This window comes from Rattus norvegicus, chromosome 1 (genome assembly GCF_036323735.1).
Source record: "Rattus norvegicus strain BN/NHsdMcwi chromosome 1, GRCr8, whole genome shotgun sequence".
Taxonomy (NCBI): domain Eukaryota; kingdom Metazoa; phylum Chordata; class Mammalia; order Rodentia; family Muridae; genus Rattus; species Rattus norvegicus.
In genome coordinates, this window is record NC_086019.1 from 206,295,102 (window position 1) to 206,311,351 (window position 16,250).

A 16,250-nucleotide genomic window follows, 5' to 3' on the forward strand; every position below is an offset into this window, starting at 1 on the left:
CAAACTGGTTAAAAAAGGGAAGGGGTGCAAGGTTAAGCTGCTGACTTAGATTCTGGCATTGGTGAGGATCAGGACACAAGCCCCATGTGCGAACAGAAGTTTCCGGGCTCTGAGAGCACTAAAGAATGATGGTTTCAGAGGTCAGTGAGAGAAGAGAATGTGGGATGTAGGCCCCATCCTGGATCTCAATAGGCAGTAGCATCCACGCTGGACTGGAGACCTGGGAGTCTGCTTCTGCTGGCTCTGTGCCCTTAGCCTCTTCCCCTGTGTCACAGTCACCCCATTACCTCACTGTGCACCCGATGACCCAAGCTCCTGCCTCCATAGGTACCCCACTCAATAGAGTGACCATCATCCCACCTCTGAAGACCATTCCTGTGGTACGAGGTGAGTGAACCCCAAAGTGTACCTGGGAAAGAGGCCTGCTTAGCTGGGGTATGCTCTCTTAGGCCTGAAGAGTTACTTAGACAAGGGTACCTGGTCTTGGATGATACTTAAACCTAGGAATGTTGAGAGGGGTGTCCAAAGCTGCTGTGAGCTGGTCCCAGGGTTTCCTAAGTCAGATAGGATCTCAGAGGCCCACTGTGGGCAGCAGCTTCTCTGATCCCAGTGATGCATGAAAAAGGTGCCATGTTAAAGGAAAAACATGGAGGGCACATCAGGACTCTGGGACCAAAATAGTTGCCTTCAGAGCCTGTCATTGCTTTGGTCCACAGCCTTCAACCCAGCACATACCAGGCGGGTGTGCAGCACATGGGGCAACTTCCACTACAAGACCTTTGATGGACAGGTCTTCTACTTCCCTGGTCTGTGCAACTATGTGTTCTCGGAACACTGTGGGGCTGCCTACGAGGACTTCAATATCCAGCTACGCCGTGGCCTGGAGTCTAATTCCACCACTCTGAGCAGGGTCATCATGAAGCTTGATGGCCTAGTTGTTGAGCTGACCAAGAGCTCCGTCTTAGTCAATAACCACCCGTGAGTCTGGGGCAGTATTGGATGGAGGTGCTTGGTGGTATCTCAGGGATGTGAGAGACATTGGCATTGTTAGCAAGACTCTACTCTGAGGAGCAAACCCCATACTAGAACTGCCTCTTAAACTCTTCCTTAATCCTGGCATTCCAGGTCCATGTCTCTGTCACACACATGACTGTAAGGATCTTCTCACCTGGGGTCTTTTTTGTCTCTGCGCCCCTCAGTACCTTATCCCTACTCTCTTTTACAGGGTCCAGCTGCCCTTCAGCCAGTCTGGGGTCCTCATTGAGCTCAGCAATGGCTACCTGAAGGTGGTGGCCAGGCTGGGGCTGGTCTTCATGTGGAATGATGATGACAGTCTTCTGGTGAGGGAGAGTAGAGTCTCCTGGTGGGGGGTGGGCATGGGTGGGAGTGGACATAGCTTTCTGGTAAAATGGGGGCAAAGAATGGAGTCTCTTAGTGAAATCAGGAGGTGGGTAAGGAGAAGGGGCATAAGGCCCCACACAGCTAGAGAAGGTGAGCATCCAGATATCAGCAGAACCTCAGGGTCTTTGCCCCCAGACATAGGTCCTGTGTATTTGGGATGGTTTCTTGAGCCCTGCTCTGAGTCAAGTCTTCATATAACTGATGGGGAGGGTCTTTTGGCTTGTGTCTTCTCTGAGAACCCTCACCTTCTTTTGGGGAGTCTATATTTTACATCCTGGGGTGTCTATAGTGGCAACAGGTGTCTGATATCTCCTCCAATTTCAGCTGGAGTTGGACACCAAATATGCCAACAAGACTTGTGGTCTCTGTGGAGACTTCAATGGCAGTCCAGAATCCAGCGAGTTTCTCTCCCACAGTAAGTTCCCAGGCAATGCCCCTGGGGCCCCAAGAGGCTTAGTCTCCCAGTATTTCAAACCGAGTATCTATATGTGTATGCAAACAGATGCTCACTCTCTCTCACAACTTGCATATGCCTGCTGCTCACACAGGCATGCACATACACATAGGCTTCCCTCTCACAATCCCAGCTCATGCATAAGTTCACACAGACACATCTGTATATACACATATTTGTGTGCATATACTCTTGGCACCCCTCACAGGTGCATGTGGGGAACAAGATGTCCGGCAAAGCTCTGGTTCTTGATACAGCTATTCTGGGGACACAGACCCTTACATGGAATCATCCTTGGTTCTTTCAGGCCTGAGAGGGTCATATTTCTTTACCACTATGTAATGGAATCACAGATGCAGCTGTCTCATCCAGATACTCCCACACCCCTCCCTCTTTCAGTCTCCCCACGTCCCATATAAGCTGTGGGTAACAACCTATCCATGCGTATGTCTGCTTCTGTCAGGCAATGCTGTATATAGGCTAGCAGGGGTCAACCCTTTGGGCTTGGCCATTGAGATGATGGGCTGAGAGCCTGGGACCTGTAGACAGAGCTGCTCTGGACTTCCTGCAGATGTTAGGCTGACACCCCTTGAGTTTGGGAACTTTCAGAAGATGGACGGCCCCACAGAGCAGTGCCAGGACCCCCTCCCCGTGCCCCAGAAGAACTGCTCCATCAGATCTGTGAGACTTGAGAAGAATGGGTGGACGGGGTGGGGAGGAGGGCTGTGGGTTCTGGGCTAACCTAGGTGTTTCTGGGAAGCCTGGGATCAAAACTCAGCGTGGGCACCTGCCATTGTCTAGAGCATCTGTGAAGAGATCCTGAAAGGTCAGCTGTTCTCAAACTGTGCGGCCCTGGTGGACATCAGCAGCTACCTGGAGGCTTGCCAGCAGGACCTCTGTCTCCGTGAGAGCTCTGACCCGTCTAACTGCATCTGCCATACCCTGGCTGAGTACTCTCGGCAGTGTGCACATGCCGGAGGACAGCCTCAGAACTGGCGGGGTCCCAACCTCTGCCGTAAGTACCCTCAGCCTCACCTTCCCATCATAGCATCAACCGTCTGGTAAATGGGACCTGACTTGATATGACCTTTCTTTCTGGTCTTCTTGCAGCTCAGACCTGTCTCCTCAACATGGAGTACCAGGAATGTGGCTCACCCTGTGTAGACACCTGCTCCAACCCCCAGCATTCCCAGGTCTGTGAGGACCACTGTGTTGCTGGCTGCTTCTGTCCTGAGGGTAAGATGGAGTCTCCACCCCAACCCTAACCCCAGACCTCCAAAGCACACAACTGCTTTGGTGATCCTGCTGTATTGTCCAGCCTTGGTGAGAGATCCCTATGACCCTGGCCGAAAGTGTCTCTGTGCTATTGATGTTTACTGGGGTTCTTAGATGGCACCTATCACATGGACTTGCTTTCTACAGGTATGGTGCTTGATGACAGTAACCAGACGGGCTGTGTCCCTGTGTCCCAGTGTGCTTGCCTGTACAATGGGACATTGTATGCACCGGGTACCAGCTATTCTACTGACTGCACCAAGTGGTATGTTTTGGATTCCCCATTCAAGACCCTGGCACATACTTTCTTCCTCGGGATTTGTGAACTTGTTAGGTCCCAGGATGATGTGGCCAGTGCCCCATGGGCAGGAGCCTTCAGTTTGGTGGCAAAAATCATAGGAGTGTGTATGGGACTAGTACACAATATGTCCTTCTTCCTACATGCAGCACGTGCTCTGGAGGTCAGTGGAGCTGCCAGGAAGTCCCATGCTCTGGTACCTGCTCAGTAATGGGAGGCTCCCACATCTCCACGTTTGATGAAAGGCAGTACACAGTACATGGGGACTGCAGCTACGTGCTGTGCAAGGTGAGGTCTATGTTGTCCTCACTTTGGGCTTTCTGATTTGGGGAGCTGCACCAAGACAAGGGCCTCCCTAGGTATCACTAGCCTAGGCTTCCCATCACTGCTGCACCAGGGAAACCTTGGGGGACTTCATGGTAAAGTCATGAGGAAATATTTTTGCCTGCTGGCCCAGGGCTCTATGGAGTCAGTCAGCTGTTGATTGATCCTCTAGTTCTGAATGACCCCTGCACATTGCTCTGGCCCTTCTGATCTTGTTTTCTTAAAAGAGACTTAATATTTTATTTGCATATTTTACTTATGTGTATGCATGTGTTTCTCTGTGTGTACATGTGCCTGGTGCCATGGAGGCCAGACGAGGCATCATATTCCTTGGAGCTGGAGTTACAGGTGGTTATGAGCTACCTGATGTAGGTGCTGGGCACTGTACTTTGGCCCTTTGCAAGAGCAGTACCCAACCACTGATCCATCTCTCCAGCCCCTGTCTTGTTTTATTTTTGGAATAATTTTATGTTTACAAATAAATAGGAAGTCCAGGGAGTCCCTAAACCTCACCGACTCCATCAGCCTCCCCTGAAGGAACATTTTGCTTTAGTATGATGCATTGGTTACAACTAATGCTGAGAAAACAGTCAGCCATTCCTGTCCACGGCAGAGACCATCAGGGTGACTCCTGAGCATGCCCCAGGATTTCACAAATGTGAAATATCCTGTACCTTAGCATCATCCAGTAGTTCACCATGCTGACCATCCTAGACTGTACCTGACCATCTTCCTCTCCACCTTGGAAACCACTGATCTTCAAAACACACACACACACACACACACACACACACACACACACACACACACACACACCTGTTTTCCTTTTAAAAGTATTTTTATTTATTTTTTGAAAATTTCATAAATGTACACAATGTACATTTTGATCACTTTCTCTCCCACTCCCAACTCCCCTCAGTCTCCCTCCCAACTTTTAGAATTATTGCATTCAGTAGGTACATTGAGCCCCCTTGTTGGGGGATAGGGAGGCTCGTGGCATGTGCTCCTAAGAGAACCTTCCTCCTGGATTCAAATGGCTGCTTCTTAGAGTCTACAGCAGTGGAGGACTGGAGATTTTCAACAAGGGCAGTGAGAGGATGAGGTGGGCAGGGGTTGAGGCAGTATGTAAGGACCTGTGTCATTCCCCGTAGCCCTATGACAGCAATGCCTTCACTGTGCTGGCTGAGCTGCGGAAGTGTGGATTGACTGAGAGCGAGACTTGTCTGAAGACTGTGACGTTGAACCTGGGTGGGGGGAAGACGGTGAGTATCACAGGGAGAGCTGAGGAGAACCCTGGAAGAGGTAGGTCCTGGAAGGTGGAAAGAACATGTTCCCATTGCCTATGACCTCCGCCTAGTCCCTGGATTCACATCCTGAACAGTGAGCCTTAAGTGGAACACAGCGGGTGTTTGATACTGGGACTGCTGGGATTGCACCAGCTGGACCCAAGAAAGAGGACTCAGGCATTTCTATCCAGTACAACTTCTCCATTATTTTTTTTAATATATTAGTTTCTGTTTTTATATTACTTAAGATATGATTCTTTTGAAAGTTTACAAAGTCAGGGCAAGTATGGGACCTGATCTTGAAACACATTTACCTCATGGGGGCTACAGATTTGTAGCCCAAGGTCTCCTAGTGAGCACACTTCACAGCCTGTGTGGGTTACCACGGGACAGTGGAGAGATATTGCTCAGTCCCATACTGATGCCCTTGGCTTTGCAATTGGTTCTAGGTGATCACAGTGAAAGCCACTGGAGAGGTCTTTGTGAACCAGATCTATACCCAGCTGCCGGTATCCACAGGTGAGGGCTGCTCCTGTGATTCTGAATGTGTAGATCTATCCCGTGGGACATCTCCCACCTTGAAATCCTCATTTTCTGCCCACAGCCAACGCTACCTTCTTCCGGCCTTCAACCTTCTTCATCATTGGCCAGACCAACCTGGGTTTGCAGCTTGAGATCCAGCTGCATCCCATTATGCAGGTGTCCGTGCGCATAGCACCCGAGTTCAGGGGGCTAACCTCCGGTAAGAAGCCCTGACTGTGTCTGAGCCCATTCTGTCTTAGAGCCCACATGGGGCCTCAACCTGCTTTTCTGCTCCTAGGGCTCTGTGGTAATTTCAACAGTATGCAGGCCGATGACTTCCAGACCATCAGTGGGGTTGTGGAGGGCACAGCAGCTGCTTTCTTCAACACCTTCAAGACTCAGGCGGCTTGTCCCAATGTTAAGAATATCTTTGAGGACCCCTGCTCGCTCAGCGTGGAGAATGGTGAATTTGTTTATTTAGCTGTTTGCCTATACTCTGCTGAATGCCGAGGGGTTTGTGTACTTGGTTTCATTTGTGATCTGGTTATTTCCCAAGAAACATTTTCTCAGCGAACTCTGACCGGGCTTGGTGTTCAGCAGTCTTAGTCAGGGTTTCTATCCCTGCACAAGACTCGTGACCAAGAAGCAAGTTGGGGAGGAAAGGGTGTATTCAGCTTACACTTTCCACATTGCTTCTCACCACCAAAGAAAGTCAGGACTGGAACTCAAGCAGGTCAGGAGGCAGGAGCTGATGCAGAGACCATGGAGGGATGTTAACTTACTGGCTTGCTTCCCCTGGCATGCTCAGCTTGCTTTCTTATAGAACCCAAGACCACCAGCCCAGCGATGGCACCACCCACAATGGCCTGCCTCCTTGATCACTAGTTGAGAAAATGCCTTACAGCTGGGTCTCATGGAGGCATTTCCTCAACTGAGGCTCCTTTCTCTGTGATAACTCCAGCTTGTGTCAAGTTGACACACAAAACCAGCCAGCATACCAGCTGTCTACCCCGAAGTGATGAATAAGCAAACTAGTGTGTACTGTATTGTGTCAATCACACACTAAAGATACCCCACAGAGGGCACTAAAGTGTGTAGATGTCATATGGAGGAATGGGAAAAGGAAGCTTTCTCTTGGAATAGTTTGACTCAAAGTGAGCTCAAATTTGAATCCTCTATTTCTCTTCTGGTGTTTTCCAAATGTCTACATTTGTAGCGAGTGGCCTGTCTATTGTATTTGATCTGTCCTTGTTGCCTGTCTGTAACAAAATGTTTTGCCCCATATTTTATTGAGCAGCATGAAAAATATGGCCTGGGGAAGCAATGAGAAATTCTTTTTCATAGACATTTTAACAGTTTTACAAAAAAATTAATTTTCCTGACCTCAGTTGACCTGGAATATCACTCAAAACTACACACAGACTTTATCAACCTGTATCTGCTTGCTGCTTCCAACATTTATGGGGCATTTACTTTGTGTAATGCTGATTTCAGCCTGTTGGATGCTTTCGGCACATGATTATAATAATACACGTTCATTATTTTGGGTCAGGGCATGGAAAAGGACACAATTTAAGATTAAAACTATAAATTTGTCTTAGATTGTAAAAGCTAGTTATGGAAGAAGTCCAAGGCATAGCAAGGTCAGTTATATGGTTCTCTTAAAGGCAGGTTAACTTGAACAGGCTAAGCGTATGATAGGACAGCAGATTGGGTACACTGTCTTCAATGAGTCACAAGGCTTATTATTAACTTGACTCTAGCATCTGGAAAAAGTACATTCTTTTTGAAGACCACAGGTATTTTCAGAAAAAATTTATTGCTACAGTTTATACCATGTAGTATTACATGTGAAACAAATGTAATACTAGGGATACTCTAGGGAAGGGTGGTGACCAGCCTCCGTGTAGGCATCATATAGCAGGAAGATATGATGGATCTCCAGGACAGATTCAAAGATGGCAGGGACATCATCTTCTGTACACAGGGCATTGGACTTCAGGGACCCTGATTCAGGATAAAAGAAAGGAATAATGCTCTAATGTACTTGCGACATTGTCCAGCCCCATGACTAGGGTTGAAGAGGTGGGGTTCAGGATCAGCTGATCCTTCACCATTTTCCTCTGTATTTTTGTCCAGAAGTCTTGACTATTTGTCCATGGCAATGGCCATTCATATTCCTAGGAGGTGAGAGGTCTGGGGACATAGGAAAGAAGAGAAACAATGATTGTAACTTCTCTATGCCTCATGACCCCACGTGGGAGAAACCCAGGGACTTGGGTAAATAAGTAGCTGATGGGTACCTTTCTATCCACAGAAAAGTATGCGCAGCACTGGTGTTCTCAGCTGACTGATGCCAATGGCCCATTTTCCCAGTGCCATGCCACAGTGAACCCCAGCACCTTCTTCTCGGTAATGCCCACTCACCGCTTCTTCAGCTAGCTAGGACTCCAACACTGCATTGTGTGTTCCATAGTTGGAAGACCAAAAGACACTGGAGGGAGGCAACTGACAGGCAGCTTGTGGCAGAAATATTCTCCAAGTCTGTATCTCCATGACATCCATGGTCCTTATTTTCTCATTGCAAGTTCATTAAGTTTAGATCAAACCTCAGGTCTGTACTAGGAACAGGACTTAACACGAATCTTTTGAGACGGGTGAGTCATAAGACAGTACAGAAGACAGGATATTCTAGAGGTGGGCCAGGTGGGTCACAGAGATAAAGGGCCAGGGTCTTCCCAGAGTCTATGTCCTAGAGGCAAGGTTGGCTGCTTGAGAGATCTCAACATTAAAATTAACAAAAGAGGAATGGAAGGTGGGGAAGTGTCCTGAGGACGGTAAGGAAGTTAGGCATACATTAGGACTGGGGAAGGGGCAGTCAGATATCAGGCTCCTGAATGTGAGGCTGGGTCCCTGATACCCCAATGTCTCTACATCCAGAACTGCATGTTTGACACGTGCAACTGTGAGAAGAGTGAGGACTGCCTGTGTGCCGCCCTGTCCTCCTATGTGCGTGCCTGTGCTGCCAAAGGCGTGCTGCTCAGTGACTGGAGGGAGGGCATATGCGGTGAGTATGCTGTGGTAAACAACTCTCTTTCTGTACAGGCCAGGGCCCTATCCTTGGCCTAGTAGCTAATTGGATGCTCCAAGGGTCTTATTCCTACGTCAGTCTCTGAAACCAAGGGAGACCCAAGCCACTGTTACCAAGAGAACAAATTGGGAGACAGTGTCTGGAGAGCTGAAAAGGCTTTGAGCTGCTAGGTCCTCTTGTGGTGATTGCCAGGCTATGTGTCCACCAGTATTCTAAGTGTCCCTTCTTTCTGTTCTCACACAGAAAAACCTACAATTACCTGTCCCAAGTCGATGACCTATCAATACCATATCAGCACCTGCCAGCCCACCTGCCGGTCTCTGAGTGAGGAAGATGTCACCTGCCATGTCAACTTCATCCCTGTGGATGGCTGCACCTGCCCCAAAGGCACCTTCTTGGATGATTCGGGCAAATGTGTACAGGCCACTAGCTGTCCTTGCTATTACAAGGGATCCCCAGTTCCCAATGGCGAGTCTGTGCATGACAACGGGGCCATTTGGTAAGACTCTTAGTCCTGGCAGAGTATGTTTCCAGAGGACCTTGTCACCTTGTTCCCATGCACCTGTAATCATGCAAACAAGGAGGACATGGTGGGGATTCACAGGGCCTAGAGTGGATGATATTCTAAAAGCCCTTTACTTACAGCACCTGCACCCAAGGAGCACTAACTTGTATTGGAGGTCCTGTCCTGACTCCAGGTGAGCCTTTAAGGAAGCTTGTCAACTTTGGGAGAACACTCAAAGAGGTACCAGGGTTCATGCCCACTGCAAGTGAACAGAGCTGGGTTGATGATCGGTTTCACTGTTGTGGCACAGTCTGTGTCTGTGTGCCCTTGGGCTCCAAAACAGGGGAACTGAGGGTGTGGTCACTGTGCACATATAATCATGAAACATTCAGTGTATTCTCAACTCATATAATACACATACACACTCACATGCACTCTGCATGTATAACATGGATGTGCACCGCCCCCCCCCCCCCATCACAAGGTAGGCAGCACATGCTTGGCTGTCTGGAAACAAATGACTAAGTTATCATGGCACTGGCTACCCTCAGAGAAAGCTTGGCAGGGATAGATGGCATAACCTCACTGGTCCTCTTCCTTCTTCAGTGTGTGATGCCCCCATGATCTATTTTGACTGTCGTAATGCCACACCTGGTGACACTGGAGCTGGATGTCAGAAGAGCTGTCACACCCTAGATATGACCTGCGTAAGTGACCTGGTCACTCCCTAATAACCGTCCCTGGGACCTTCCTGATGAAACCCTTACTTCCTTGACCTCTCCTGCTACGGTGTCTGTGGAGACCATTAGCCCCCCTCATGTCTGCTTCTGGAGAAGAGCAGCAGGGCCTTCCAATGCTGAGGGCCATCAGGGCAGCATGGGTAGACTGTGTTCTCTGAGCACCTCTGGTCTCTCTGCTGTTGAGTGTCCTGTTCCCATGGTACCTGCAGCTCTGCAGGCCAAAAGGACATGCCAGCCCCAGGCATCCATTCATATTCAGTCCCATTCACCCCGTCCATATTCCATACAGTACAGCTCCGAGTGTGTGCCTGGCTGTGTGTGCCCGAATGGGCTGGTGGCAGATGGCAATGGAAGCTGTGTTGTTGCTGAGGACTGCCCTTGTGTGCACAATGAGGCCACCTACAGGCCTGGGGAGACCATCCAAGTGGGCTGCAACAACTGGTATGTGGGGGTCACAGCGGAAGAGGCTTTGTTGGGAATGGACTGAGCTTAAGCACAGCTTCTGATGGCACGCACGGCCTAGGCTCCCAACGTGTCTAAGCTCTGTGCTTCAGTTTCCCATAAGGAGTCCCCATAGAGCCCCTGGGAAGGTGTCCATTCTGGTGGGAGCCCTCAGCTGACCTCCACTTTCTACTCAGCACCTGTGAGAACAGGATGTGGCAGTGCACAGACAAGCCTTGCCTGGCCACCTGTGCTGTGTACGGGGATGGGCACTATATCACTTTTGATGGGCAGCGCTACAGTTTCAGTGGGGACTGCGAGTACACACTGCTGCAGGTATGCTCGTCTGACAGCCTCACCCATGGCCACACACAGCCCTAGGAACTCACCATCCTTCCATGTCCTCTAATGGTCTTCTGCTGCTCTAGGACAACTGTGGTGGGAACGGCAGCTCCCAGGATGCCTTTCGTGTTGTCACTGAGAACATTCCCTGTGGTACTACAGGGACTACGTGCTCAAAGGGAATCAAGATCTTCCTGGGGGTAAGAGGAATTGAACTAGCAGAACACCCTGGGGTTGCAGAGTGGTGCAGGGGCACATGGAGGGAACGTGGTCCTGGATAGGCCCTGAGGATCTCTTGCTACACAGAGCTATGAGCTGAAATTGAGTGACAGCAAGATGGAGGTGGTCCAGAAGGGTGTGGGGCAGGAGCCCCCCTACTTCGTCCATCAGATGGGCAACTACCTGGTGGTGGAAACCGACATTGGCCTGGTGCTTTTGTGGGACAAGAAGACCAGCATCTTTCTCAGACTCAGCCCTGAGTTCAAGGTGAGGCTGAGTGAGCCAAGGAGGCACCTTCTGTTATCCCTCTCAAGGGTTGGGGGGGGGGGATGAACAGAGAGAGACAGAAACACACAAAGACATAGAGAGAAAAGTAAGACAGAGAGACAGAAAGATTGAGTGAGAGATAGTCAGAGATAGACAGAGAGAGTGAGAGAGATCACAAGACACATGCAAAGAGACAGAGAAAGGCAAAGAGAGACAGAAAAAGAAGGGTGGTGGAGATGGCTCAGTAGGTAAAGGCACTTGCTGACAAGCTTTATGACCCCAGTCTAGAGGTTAATCTCCAAGACCCACATGGCAGAAGGAAGTGACCTCTGAAAGAGCCCTGTGTAACATGCATCACACACACAGACACACACACACAGAGACACACACACACACACAGACACACACACACATGCACACTACAATTAATGTAATACACACTGACTGACCTCTGAAAGAATACTGTGTAACATGCATCACACACACAGACACACACACACAGAGACACACACACACACACACACACATGCACACTACAATTAATGTAATACACACTGACTGACCTCTGAAAGAATACTGTGTAACATGCATCACACACACAGACACACACACACAGACACACACACACACACACACACACACACACACACACTACAATTAATGTAATACACACTGACTGACCTCTGAAAGAATACTGTGGAACATGCGTCACACACACACAGACACACACACGCACACACAGACACACACAGACACACACACACACACACACACACACACACACTACAATTAATGTAATACACACTGACTGACCCCTGAAAGAGCCCTGTGGAACATGCATCACATACACACATATACAGAGACAGACACACGCACACAGACAAACACACAATAGACAGACAGACACACACAGACACACACACAGATACACACACACACACACTATAATTAGTGTAATACATTTTTGAGAGATAGAGGGAGGGGATGGGGGATGGATGGGAAGAAGCCTTAGGATAACAATAAGGAGACCTCCTGCTGTGCATATCTTGCGTGGGTGGGTGGGGGTGTAACAAATGACCATAAACTGGGTGGCCAGTTCTCTTTTGTACCTGGACACTGGAAGCCCAAGTGATGTATCAGTAGGGCTCTGACCCCTCTGGAGGCTCGGGAGGATCTTTCTTGCCTCTTTAGCCTTTGGAGCTCCAGGTGGCCTTGGATTATAGCTTCATTATCCTAGTCTCTATCTCTGTTGCCACATAGTTTTTCCATAAGTGGTTGTGTCTATACTTTTTTCTCTTTAATAAGGACACTAGACAGGGGACCCAGAACCCACCCTGCCTTAGTGGAGCCTTACATCATTTGACCACATCTTCAAAGATTCTGTTTCTAGGAAGGCACCATTCACAGGCACCAGAGTTAGAACAAATATGGGCCCACTGTTCAGGTCACAGTAGTTTTTATTTTTTTGGACTGCTATCCAAGACAGGCTCTAAGCTGACTGTGATGGCCCCATGCTCACCCGACAAAGTGACTGTGAACTGGTTCTAAAGTCAATGTAGAGAGAAGAAGGATAAAGCGGCCTCATGGAAAAAATGAGATTCCAAGCTGGGGGACTCCTAGCCCTCTTAGGAGGTCATGGGCAGGGGTCATGGCATAGGGCAGACACGAATGGGCACAAGTATCATGCACTACTACTGGACACCAGAGGGGTTGCCTTCCAAACTCACATTCACTATGTTTCCTGGACTCATCCTTCAGGAAGCTGGGTGGCAGTAGGGTAGATCAGATATCAGGGTAAAGGAAGGGGGCTCTGTCCCACACCTCTAATCTCTGTGCTTCTCTACAGGGCAAGGTCTGTGGCCTGTGTGGGAACTTTGATGACAATGCCATCAATGACTTCACCACACGCAGCCAGTCTGTGGTTAGTGACATGCTGGAGTTTGGAAATAGCTGGAAGTTGTCTCCGTCCTGCCCGGATGCCTCAGTGTCCAAGGATCCCTGCACTGCCAACCCTTACCGCAAGTCCTGGGCCCAAAAGCAATGCAGCATCATCAACAGCGCAACCTTCTCTGCCTGCCATGCTCATGTACGGCCATGGGGCGGGATGGGCTCTGGACCTTAGGATGGAGAAGCCATCAGCCAAGGGCATGGATGTCTGGGGCTCAGGGACCCACATGCATACATCAGAATGGACTATTGTTTGGGGATTGTTGACTCTGAACATGGACTGAGGAAGCTTCAGGCAGCTCTACGATCAGGGCCAGCCTATGGATGCTATGATGGTCTGGCAGGATATTCATGATCATACATTTGTCACCATGGACTAGTAGAAACTAGTCCAAATGATTAGGCTACTGTGTGCACTAAGAGATGGGGGAGGAGGAGTCCCCGGAGCCTGATGCTTTTGTCTTCTTCAGGTGGAACCGGCCAAGTACTATGAAGCCTGTGTGAATGACGCCTGTGCCTGTGACTCAGGGGGTGACTGCGAGTGCTTCTGCACTGCTGTGGCTGCCTATGCCCAGGCCTGCCACGAAGTGGGAGTGTGTGTGTCCTGGAGGACTCCAGACATCTGTCGTGAGTGGTGCTTTGTCTGGGTTGCTGAACGTTGGGGCTGGGGATGAGGTGGGGGATAGCCTTCTGTGCTCCTCCTGATTTGGTTCTGGCCAATGTGTGTGTGTGTGTGTGTGTGTGTGTGTGTGTGTGTGTGTGTGTGTGTGTGTGTGTGCACTCCCTCCCACCACATGCACACCTGCCAGAACCCCAGTGGCCTGAGCTTCAGCTAGAAGAGAGATCACTGTTGCCTTGGGAGGAAAGGCGCTCTTGACTTGAGGCTGAGCTAGGAGGGAGGGTACCACTCTGTGTGCATGCACACACGCATGCACATGTTGTGCACACTCTGACCACTCAACAGGTATCTCTAATATGAGCAGCTCCAAGGGCTAGGAACTGCCAGGGATGGGGTATGATATCTGCTGTAGACTAGGGTTCCAGGCAAGCGAGGCCAGATGGTATTTTCCTCAAGATGCATTAAAGGGCCAATAGTTTCCTGAGGCAGGTGAAACAGAAATGAGGGTGAGCAGCTGGAGGAGGAGGCCTGGCCTCAGAAAACCTTCTGCAGTGGAGGCATCAATACCCTTTCTTAAGAACAGTCTATGTGGAGCCCTGAGGGAGTGGTGTGGCTGAGGGTGGCTGCTGTACCTGGAGAGTGCCATTTGGTGGTTGCTGCTCCTGGCACTCCCATTAGCCAGAGACCTTTATCTGAGTTACCCTTTCTCAGGTGGGGTGGGAAGTGGCTTATCCCAGTAAATCTTTCCATTTTCCAGCACTGTTCTGTGACTACTACAACCCAGAGGGTCAGTGTGAGTGGCACTACCAGCCGTGTGGGGCCCCCTGCATGCGTACCTGCCAGAACCCTACTGGACAGTGCCTACAAGATCTCCGTGGCCTGGAAGGTAGGTTGAAGGCTGAACTGGGAGGGGTAGGATCTGTTGGGTTCCTAGGATTGGGACTGGGGTCTATCCATGGATCTAAGGCCTAGGGTCTTCTTATTGTTCCTGGTCCCACTAGGAACCTTTATGCTTTCAACCTCAAATGCTAGTGTTGTGGATGAGGTTGGTCCCAGGGGACAGACCTTGGCCCTGTGGTGAGAGGGCTCTGGGAAGACTCTGTCTGGGACTCAGGTTTCTTGGTCCACAGGCTGCTACCCCAAGTGCCCACCAACAGCCCCCATCTTTGATGAGGGCACTATGCAGTGTGTATCCAACTGTACAGTCAGCCCCTCACCCTGCCGTGTCAATGGAAAGTTGTACCGACCAGGTACACCGATACCTTCAGATGAAAACTGTTATTCCTGGTAAGTCACTTAGCCAGTCACATATAACCTGAAACACTGGGGTGTGGGAATTCGAACTGACCTTATTTATAGCATCAACCTGAGGTCTAGAACCTCAATTCCAGGTTGAGCTGAGGAGAAAGACATTACCAGCCTCGTGGGCCTCCTGCAATGCATATCTGCCAGAACCCCAGCGGCCTGAGCTTCAGCTAGAAGGGAGATCACTGTTGCCTTAGGCGCAGCTGGGAGGGAGGTTGCCCTTGGCTTGAGGCTGGACTGACAGGGAGGGCACCCTTGGCCTGGGGGTTTCAAATGAGGGGAGAGTAATCTCAGCATGGGGCTCAGGTGAGAGGAGGGGTGCCTTTGTCTTAAGGCTCATCTGGGGGGCTGGGGATTTAGCTCAGTGGTAGAGCGCTTACCTAGGAAGCGCAAGGCCCTGGGTTCGGTCCCCAGCTCCGAAAAAAAGAACCAAAAAAAAAAAAAAAAAAAAAGGCTCATCTCGGAGTGAGGAAACTCTTGGCCTAAGATCCATCTGTATGTGAATTTGTTGTGTCCTCAGTCCAGATGTCCTCCCAGGGATGAGGGACAATGTCCATCAAAGTCCACATTGTCTCCACAGGTTATTGACAGGGGTGATGTTTGAGAGAGTGTGACCTTAGTAGAGCAGCGGGACCTCAGCCTCCAGCTTGGGTTGTGGCAGGGCTATTTCATCACCAACTCTAAGCACAGAAGGTTCTGCAGACAGTTCCAGGTCCTGTGCGCTCAGTTCCACTTCTTGTTTCTCTTGACAGTGTTTGTACGGAGAGTGGTGTGAACTGTACCCATGATGCTGGTGGTGAGTACCTGCAGCTTTCTTTGAGCTGGAGATGGGGTGGTGTGTGGGACGGGGCACTCATTGCCAGCACTTCAGCACATCCTGACAGGCTAAACATCTCTTCCCCACAGCCTGTGTTTGTACCTACAATGGGCAACGGTACCATCCTGGGGACACCATCTACCACACGACAGATGGCATGGGAGGTTGTATCTCTGCACACTGCAGGGACAATGGCACCATTGAGAGGATCGTTGATACCTGCAGTTCCACCAGCCCCCCACCCCCCACCACTTTCTCCTTCTCCACAACGCTGGGTAAGACAGATGTGACTAACAGCAGAAAATGCTAGGTTTTCTGGGGGATCCTTCTCCATGCTGATTGGTACCACCTCTCTTGCTGAATATTAGGTTAATGGCTAGCTCTGGATATTGGTGGC

General features: G+C 49.9%; 1 protein-coding gene across 2 annotated transcripts in view; it reads left to right on the forward strand.

Moving 5' to 3' along the window:
- The window catches only part of Muc5ac (mucin 5AC, oligomeric mucus/gel-forming), a 32,290-nt gene that overhangs the window by 1,385 nt on the left and 14,655 nt on the right, over window positions 1-16,250 (forward strand). The window contains exons 3-30 of one of the 2 annotated variants that reach the window (XM_063273781.1): window positions 328-387; window positions 717-978; window positions 1,226-1,340; window positions 1,726-1,816; window positions 2,427-2,536; window positions 2,657-2,870; window positions 2,966-3,091; window positions 3,278-3,395; window positions 3,578-3,716; window positions 4,904-5,014; window positions 5,488-5,557; window positions 5,643-5,780; window positions 5,859-6,023; window positions 7,878-7,972; window positions 8,501-8,627; window positions 8,895-9,150; window positions 9,297-9,349; window positions 9,763-9,863; window positions 10,186-10,337; window positions 10,535-10,673; window positions 10,766-10,879; window positions 10,986-11,165; window positions 13,012-13,251; window positions 13,583-13,739; window positions 14,489-14,617; window positions 14,862-15,018; window positions 15,789-15,832; window positions 15,943-16,128. In XM_063273781.1, coding sequence (XP_063129851.1) covers window positions 328-387; window positions 717-978; window positions 1,226-1,340; window positions 1,726-1,816; window positions 2,427-2,536; window positions 2,657-2,870; window positions 2,966-3,091; window positions 3,278-3,395; window positions 3,578-3,716; window positions 4,904-5,014; window positions 5,488-5,557; window positions 5,643-5,780; window positions 5,859-6,023; window positions 7,878-7,972; window positions 8,501-8,627; window positions 8,895-9,150; window positions 9,297-9,349; window positions 9,763-9,863; window positions 10,186-10,337; window positions 10,535-10,673; window positions 10,766-10,879; window positions 10,986-11,165; window positions 13,012-13,251; window positions 13,583-13,739; window positions 14,489-14,617; window positions 14,862-15,018; window positions 15,789-15,832; window positions 15,943-16,128 — 3,849 coding nt within the window. 2 annotated transcript variants of the gene reach the window in all.